The 9,525-nt window shown below is 38.4% G+C and overlaps 1 protein-coding gene across 1 annotated transcript; it reads right to left on the reverse strand.

Moving 5' to 3' along the window:
* Positions 1 to 6,737: 6,737 nt before the first annotated feature.
* Positions 6,738 to 8,456, reverse strand: LOC146390809 (uncharacterized). Its single transcript, XM_084922348.1, has 2 exons — positions 8,445 to 8,456; positions 6,738 to 7,508 (listed from the first exon to the last, which is right to left on the reverse strand). Exons 1-2 carry the CDS (start codon positions 8,454 to 8,456, stop codon positions 6,738 to 6,740), a joined length of 783 nt encoding a protein of 260 aa, XP_084778474.1.
* Between the last annotated feature and the right edge of the window lie 1,069 nt (positions 8,457 to 9,525).

Here is a 9,525-nt window from a genome sequence, read left to right on the forward strand (position 1 = left end):
TCCCCAACAATAATTACACAGTCGAAATCAACACAGATCATAGACAGCAGTTCACTGAGGTCATTAAAAAAGTCTGTGCAGTATTTGGGAGGCCTGTAAACATTAAGAAACACAACTTTGGATGGGGCCTTCAGCTGTAAAGCCACATATTCAAAAGACTGAAAACTTCCAGGAGATAGCTGCTTACATTGAAATGATTCATTAACCCTTTAAGACCTACCATAGAACCAAGTCCGCCAGAGCTGATATTATATTTTTACATGTTGTAGTGCCATTTTTGGGAGCATTTCAAGTTGCTATACATCAATACAATCATTATAGCCCAAATTTTAATAATATGTATGCATTAAGGGCATAGTAATTACATAAATTGCAAAAAAGTGCAATAAACTACAAAAAAATTTAAAATCGTTTTTGTTTTTTTAACATATATTTCTAGTTAGAGAAATTTAAGAGGTTTATCTCTCAAAACTGTAAATACAAAAAAGTTGCACAAAATAGTTTCCCACCACAGGAAATTTATTTTGAGTGTCTTCATAGTTTTATTTTTGAAATACACCAATTTTTATATACTGCAGGAAAAACGAAAATAAATATTACAATGCAAATTTGCAAAAAAGCAGCATATGGATCAAAATAAACTATTTCCAGCAGTGCAATATGAGTCCTAAGCATCCCAGAAAAGACACAGAAAGTCATAAAGTCAAACATAACTTTTAAAAACACCAGTATAGGCTCATGAGGCCCTGATGGTAAAAAACTAAATTTCTGCAAAAATGACATCACTTCCGGTTTCGGGCAATGTCATGGCGGACATGCGAAAGTTCGCTCTGACGTCTATTTCAACGTAGGAAGTGTTATGTCTTTGTCTCGAGGGGCCACCGTAAATATACTTTTATTTATTCACTCCACATAAAATGCAATAAATAAATCATATAATACAAAAACCAACTATTCACATTTCAACTTTTAACTATTTAAATTTTCAGCTTTTTCCTTTTAAACAAATTTAAAGTGAAATAACACAAAACACTGCAGTGTACACAACACAATTAAATATAAATTAAAATATGAAAACAAAAAGATGCATATTCTCTGTCATATGGGCCTGCATGAATAAACTTTCTGAATCCTTTATCATCTGCAACTGAAAATAGTTGTGGATGATTACTATACCTTTCTAATGTGACGTTGTTGTCCCTGGCTCTCTTTGTCTCTCTCTCCCTCCTGCTCTGTTCCTGTGCTACTGCGAGTGTAACTACCGCCCCTCCCCCCTCTTCCCAGCGCAAAGCACAAGGCTCGCGTGCAGAGTGAAGCGGAAAAGAAGTGCGAGAGAGAGAGGGTGAGAGAAAGAAGAAAAAACAACAACAACAAAAAAAACCCTCACGGCTCCCAATAAGGAGCCGGCTCGCGTCGTTCACTTCAAAGAGTCTGCTCTAAGAGCAGTTTCGTTCGCGACCGACACATCACTAGTATCGAGGCTTCCTTTGATTATGTATGCAGTGATGTTCGTACCAAAACTCTGTCCTGATAGTTTCCACTTTCTCTTTTGTATCAGACATACTGAGACAATATTCGGGATAAATAACCGTGAAAACAATTTATTTATTCAGTTTAGAGGTTTACACATCACATCATTATAATCATTGAGCCTGTTTCACTTGAACTGTCCACTTGATGGCGCAGTAGAGCAAATGAATCATCACAATGCTTCGAACCACGAGTCGACCAGTTGGATGGAAAGCTTCAGTTCATCACGAGGCTTCATCTCACCATCACTACCTGTGAGCCACGTGCTGGGACCAATCCGGGGTCTAGGCACTGCCAGGAATTGGTGCTACATGTCATCCGTAAAAAAGAGGAGTTGGCACAGAAGCACAGATATGTTGAAACACTCCGAGTCTAAACCAATGATTCTACAGTCAGTGGTCTAAACACCCAGGTCACGTGACCACGACTGAATGAGTTTATGAGTGGCATACCTGCTACTTCTGCGCTTCACGCATGCCAGGTGTAAGGATTCCCCTGAGGTGGCCCACCAGAGGGCTCCACTCACACCCAGGTCGGGAGGAGGAGTTCTGCTGGTTTTTGGCGCAATGTGTTCAGATGAATAAAGTCGGAATCGAAAGTTACAGCTCCTGTGTCGTCTGTACCATACCTCCACACCCCTTTTTTTTTATTTAACTGAGACATTTTGGCTGGTCTCTGTATTTTTTTTCATACTACCACTTCTATTTATTACTCATGCTCGAAAGAAAACAACACCATCTCTCTCATTATTATTTTTGCTGTGGATTGTGAAGAGCCTTAAAAACACGCAGTCTTTTTTTCTATATGTTTTACTTTATGAATTGAATTTATTGTGAGCAACATGAATCTTAACCGAGGGAGAATTTTGCTGAAGCACACTGATCACTAGTCACATCCTGCTGTCTGTAACTGTCTTGTTTGTGCAGGGATTTCTCCAAAATATGTGCTGATTCTAAGTATTGTGCAGGCATTGTCTCTGTCACTGTTTCACAGTAATCTTGTAAACTACTACTACATTAAAAAAAAAACAAACAAACAAAACAAGGTTAATGTAGCTTAATTGTAACTTTTTTAATTGTAATTTTAAAAAATAAATAAATAAAACTGCGGAATAGTATGTTTATGTCAAACAACTATAACATAACGTGAAAAAAATGATAAAATGACACAAAATCTGTCAAATTTCTGACGCACAACAAGTAGATCACACTTCCTTTGGTGCTTGTTCTTATACTTTTCATGCTGTTGTAGATTAGCTGTCTCAGTGAATTCAATCAAGTGTTAAAGAATTTTCTGAAGTAGGAATGTTGTTTCTCATGTAGCACATCAATGGTGAACTCTTGGCTTCTGGAGGATTTTTGTAGCTTGCAGGCCTTTAACTGAAGATCTCATATGTCGACTTTTAGAAGTTATCCTGCTTTGTCTACATTGTGGCTGAATGTCAGGTGGTCCCTGTAGTCTGCATGTCTTACATGCTGTTTGTGTGCTCTGCAAAACAGATTAACATGTAATTACTTTTGAGGTGGATGCAACTATTCAATAACTGCTAGGAAAGACAAAGCAAGTGTATTTATAGGACTAAGGAGCTTGGAAAGAAAAGTGTCTGGACTTCTTTAAGTTGCTTGAAGACGTTTCACCTCTCATCCAAGAAGCTTCTTCAGTTCTAGGGTCAAATGGTGGAGAGTCCCAGATTTAAGCTCTGGGGGAGTATCCCGCGAGAGGGACAAAGGACCCCCTAATGATCCTCTACCTAATCACATGAGCCAAGGTGTGAAAATCGGTGTAGGTCATAATCAGCCAGGGTTTCAGGTGAGCTCATTCAGGTGGCTCTTCTATGTTGTGCCATGCGTTTATGAAGAGCCACCTCCACAGGACAAGACTCGGTGGTCCATCTGCATCTAAAGGACAAAGGTAGCTCTTTCGAGGATGCCAATGTAGACATTTTGGACAGAGAGGACAGATGGTTTGAAAGAGGAGTAAAAGAAGCCATTTATGTCCGCTGTGAGTGACAATCTTTGAACAGAGGGGGTGGCTTACGACGCCAACTGTCTGCCATCTATAATCCAGTTTTGAGATCCCTTCCCAGACACCTTGATGCCCACTCACTTCCTGGGTCATTTGACCTTAGTGAATAACATGATAGGGTGGGGCCAGGTTTCACAGTGGGTTTACTAGAAACCTTGACTGATTGTGACCCACACCCATTTCCACATCTTGGCTCATGTTTCAATTCGGTTCAATTCAATAAAACTTTATTGATCCTGAAGGTTGACCCTGAAGGAAATTGGGTTAAGGCTGCCAACCTTTTGCCAGCGCCATCTTACCCTTCAACCATACATACATTACACAAACATCACATGAGGAAGACAGGTCAGAGAGGTATAACAATGGAAAATGCATAACATGAGGAAAGACGAGGAGAAAAAAGACTCCCCACAGACTGAGCTCCAACAGGGAGATCAGTTTGAGAACAGAAAAAAAACACCTCAGCACATAACACATGAATTGTCACATCTCACAACATAGAAGACATAAGCTTCAAAGGCGTTTGGAGGGCGTGGGGGGAATGAGGACAGAACAGAGATGGAACAAGAGCCGGGTGAGACAGACATGTTAGTCAAATGGTTGTTTACCAAAACTCATTAGAACATGTATCTAGCACCTAGTGCATCTTTTTAGGTTTGTTATTTTTCAAATTCTATATTTATTAAGTTATGCAGGCTTGTTTGCACAACAAGGCTAAATAATTATATAAACTTTTCTGAAACTAAATAGTGTACTTTGGTAGAATTTAAAAAAAAAAAAAAAAAAAAAAAAAAAAAGTGTAGTGCAGGTCTATGATGATTTTCAGTGTTTTGATTCTGGTTCTGTCTTGGCTAAGTCCTAAAGTAGTCCTGTTTTAATTCCCGATCTGTTCTGGGTCTGGTTGAATTGGGGTTTAGTCCCTGTGTCTTGATACAGCCCTGATTTTATTCTGCCTTGCTGCTTAATTAAAAAACTAGTTTAAAGTGTCCTGTATATGTGATGTATATATTTTTTCCTATATGAAGTTATTATTTTTTGAACAAAACTCAAAACACAGCCTAATAAATCTTTCAGTCATTTCTAGATGTGTCCTTGATCCAACACAGCAGATTTAAATGGCTAAATTACCTCCTTAATGTGTTTTGACCTTCTCTGGATGCCTGGTAAAGAACTAATCATTTGATTCAGGTGTGTTGACCCAGGGTGATATCTAAAACCTGCATGACACCAGCCCTTTGGGCCTGGAGTAACCAACCCTGATTTACATGAACAAACTGGAGTCTATTAGATAGACATGATCCAAACCACTGCAGAGCAGTACCTTTATTTAGTGATGCTCAAATGAAGTTTTCTGAAGTATTGAAGCTTGTGTTAAAAAACAGTTCATACTAGCTTTTCAACACATTCCTCTCTGGTGACATCTGGTGGCCAAAATTATGAAGAACTTGAATCTACAAATTAAAGTGTACTGCTTCACTGCCCACTCTAGAGTAGAGTTCACAGTTCTGTCTGATATTGAGTTGATTTGAACATGTATTTTGAGGGTGAAATAATTCTATTTGTTTAATAAATAAATTTGATCAATAAACTTTCCTTATTTAAACATGTGCCATGGTGTGGTCTTTCTTTGCTTGTGACTTTCTGATGTTGGTAAATACAAAAGATGAAAAATACATATAATATACATATTAAAAATGTACAACACATTACGGAATATGCCTCTTACCTTAGGGGAATTAGGTCTTTTAGAGGTGCTCCGTGTGGATTTGCGGTGAATAAGTTTTATTAAGAGTGATTTTAGTGCCACCAATTATTGCCTGAACTAAAACACTTAGTGCATGCAATAAGTGTTCTGTTGGGCTCGTATTTATTTGGGGTGGATTTGTTTCTTTTAAAGCAACGAGCATCTGGGACCGCCGAGGGAGAGCAAGCCCTCAGGTGATAGTTGCATTGCTGGCGGGTTGCACCAATAAGACTATCTTGTGGTCGTTAGTGACCTTTTCCATTTTGATGTTTTAGGCCTTTTGCAAACCCTTTGTGTTTTCTTTTAAAATAATAAATTTTAACCTATCTAACTGATATTGACCCTCTTGAATATTCTGGGCTCGTTCCTGTAAGAGCTTTGGGCCTGAATGTTTGCACGAGTAGTATAGAGGCCCTCAGCGGTTACTCAGTGGCTTTTACTCACTAGATTAAGAAGAGAATTTGTTCCACTGTGCAATGGCCTAGTCTGTTTCTTTTCTTGAAGATAAATTTTCCTGCCTTAGAGAAAATCTGTATATTATGAAAAACAGATGTTTAGTTAAGACATTTTAAGTTTTTTCACATTTTCAGATAGAATAAACACAATCAAAACAAAAGCAAACAACCAGAACAGAAATCTGGTAAACCCAGCCGACTGACCAAAATCAACTCAAAATACTCCGAAACGACAGAACCTCCCCTCTTCCTTGCGGGCTCCATATCTTTCAATAGAATGGTCAGTGCTATCTGTCACCATCAAAGCTCTCCACAAATTCCACGAATGATTCACTTCCTTATAAACCATTGAATCAGTTATGTTCTAAATGAAGCTTCAGACATCACTGATCACGTGACTCTTGCCAAATGAATCAAGCCTTGACACAGTGCTTCTGAAGCAGTGTTTTTTTGACACATACGTCGGAGCATCAGCTTCAAGAGAGCCATCACTAGAATTAATTATTAGCTTTGAATTAGGTATTGTAAGCATATCTTAGAGCAATGATTAAACATAATTTTTATCATTACTCTAATAGAGAGAGGCCATTGTTCAGGCCATCTTAAACTTGACAATGTGACAAACTTTCTTTTTTTTGTACGTAACATGAGATAACTTGAGATGCAGGTAAAAATGAGCCATACGAATGGGTTTAAGGATAGTACAGAAAACTACTGTTAACCATTTAATGCTTCCTCTTCTAAAACATGGGCCAAGCTCAGGTAGATGATAAGACACAAGCCACTGTGGGAACACACTGGCTTTTGTTTCCTGGTGTTTCTAATTATCTAATGCAGGGGTGGGGAACTCTAGGCCTCAAGGGCCGCTGTCCTGCAAGTTTTAGATATCACTTGGGTCAAGTTCCCCCACCCCTGTCATAGAGGTTCATTTGATAGTTGGGATTTTTTCTGTGTTATTGTCTGAACTTTACTTTACAAAGGACTTACATAAATTCAGTAAAAGCTTTTCTTTTTCCTTGGACAGCCTTATATGCTCTCTGCGCAGCTTCTAAAGGTGACTCTGCATCCTTAGCGGCTTCATTTCCAGTGATGCCTCCCATTATTCCTCCTGCTGCTGCTGCCAAACCTACTGTTCCTGCAGCTACTAGTGCTGTTTTTCCTACTGTTGCAGCAGCAGGCACACATGCTAATGGTGATAACACTTTTGTGACAGTCATCAGTTGTGAGTTCTTCACAGATTTCACAGCAAATTCACACAATGCTACAACACCAAAAAAAGCACCGAGCAAAGCTCCTGTTGCAATCCCTGCCATTTGGATCAGAAACCTGTTAAACACATTAGATTTAGCCAGGTTTCTGATCTCTTCTGGGGTTTTATCTGGCATTGAGTGTGTAATATGCTCTACCTGTTCTTGTATTGCTGTCTCCAAGTGTTGCAGCGTTTTATTTGTGTAGTAGCCTCCGTTTTTTTTTCCACCACCACTTTCTCTTTTTTTTTTCAGTAACTCCTCCACCTGGAACTGGTTGCTCCTGTAGTTTTTTGGCTGGTTGTTGTTCCAGTGTTTGTTATCAAAGACGTGACACCGACAACCACACTTTGACACCAGATCACTCAGGTTCTTGTTCTGACTGACAAAATCTTCAATTTTTATATTTTTCTCGACCTGATCACCGTGAGTGAAAACAACTACAGCATATTTTAGAGCTTCATCTGAGAAATACTGAACTATCTTAGTGATGACAGCCTGCTCATGCTGCTATCTACTTTTTTTTTTCTTCCTGAACGAATGTGACTGGAGTTTGTTTTAGAACTTAGATTTTATGCTATTTATGCCTTTTTTGCTGCTCTTTTTTAAAACTCATTCTTTTAAACTGTATTTATTCTTTTTAAACTGTATTGCTTATTGCACTGTAGAGGCTGGTGAGAAACAACATTTCGTTTCAGGCTGGGTAACACCATACGAAATGACAATAAACTTCTCTTAAGTCTCTAGAGTCTTGAGTCTCTTGAGAGTCTCTCTTGAGTCTTTGATTTCAATAAACCTTTAGTTTAGCTTAGCAGAGCTTCATGAGAGACATCTGCTCACTCGCAGTCCATGAAAGAAAATCTTGTATACTCACGCTATGATTGAACGATGTTCTTGCGAGATATTAGCCCTTACACAAGACACATGTACATTAAAAATGAAAACATTTTTAAAATTAAATTATATTCATGAAATTACCTAATCCATTATAAATCAATCATCCACATCATGAGCAATGTTGTTAAACAACATTGAGATAAAAGCAAGGTTAAACAATGTTCTACATAGAACATTGTTTAACAGCATTTACACCCATCCTCGGCTAGCACTATGTGATATGGCAAGACTGGCTGCCCACTACATCTGGTCGCCTGACACCCCCACCATTGTCTGTTGGTGCTGCATACTGAGCCTCCCTCTTCCCTCAGCTAGGGTGTACAGATGGTTGTCATCAGGACACGTGGTCTCAGATCTTCAGCTCCCTCACTCGGGTGCTGTAGACTGGCTGGGTCTCCAGGGTTTTTCCCTGTCCGTCTCGTCTGTTGCTTGTAAAGAAAATTGTATACTTCTTTGTGTACCTCGCTCTATTATTTGAGTGTGCTTTGTTACAGAAGCAGCAGTTGGAGACCCAGTGTATCTGTTTATTTCATCCTTGATTCCTACCCCCCACCCCATTCTTTCCTCTTTTTTTCTGTCCCTTTCCTTTTCTTATTCCTCCACTTTATTCTTTTTATCTTTTGCGAATCTGGCCTTCATTCCCTGTCTGCTACAGCAAATAAAGTAAGTAAATAAAACAAACACATTAACAATCTCTTGGGAAAGCAAATATGTTTGGCACAACAAAGCATTCAGACCATTATTGTGCTTGCTATATGATGTTAAAAAAATTCCATTCATCATATTTTCCATACACCTGGTTGTTTAAGTTCAGACTGAAGATATCCATGTGTGTGTCTGAACACAGATGCTCGCTACAATTCCCTTCTCATTATGGAAAGCATTTTGATGAAAATGTAAAAGACAAATTTCATCAATTTGATAGCAGAAACTAATTAAGTCAAGAATTACAGAATTATTGACCTGAAACACAGCAAAACAGCAAGTTCTGTGTTACTGATGGCTTCCATTGCAATTGGGCGATCATGGCTTAAGAATTGGCAGTTCGTCTTGTAATCGGAAGGTTGCCGGTTGCCGGACAAACCCACAAAAAACAAAGTGTGCTTATCTACCTTGGAGCTACAATATAATATAGATCATGAATCATGTGAAGAGACCAGATGTAGGCTACCAGGTGAGATTTATAGCCCACACATTACATACGTGAGTTTGTTTGTTATATAAGATCTCAACCTGCACAGACCAGCTCATCTTCTTCCTAAATGTTTATTTTCTCGTTAATGCAACTGGCAGTAGTCAATTAGTTATTTAGTTGAAGAAGGAAAACATATGCAATACTCTCATTACTTTTAAAATTAGTGTGTTAATTATATCAGACAAACTTATGATTAATCATTACTCTAAAAATATGCTCATGATATCAAAATCAAAGCTGATACTTAAGATAAGAGAGATAGATAAGATACTGAACTTTATTAATCCCTCGGGTGTGTTCCTCTGGGAAATTCGGTTTCCAAAAGCACAGCACCGACAGAAGTTACAGAGTTACAGAGTTACAGAATATTATATATATATATATATATATATATATATACACACACATATATAAATACAGAGACATATATAA

This window comes from Perissodus microlepis, chromosome 3 (genome assembly GCF_051167445.1).
Source record: "Perissodus microlepis isolate ML-2025 ecotype Zambia chromosome 3, ASM5116744v1, whole genome shotgun sequence".
NCBI lineage: Eukaryota > Metazoa > Chordata > Actinopteri > Cichliformes > Cichlidae > Perissodus > Perissodus microlepis.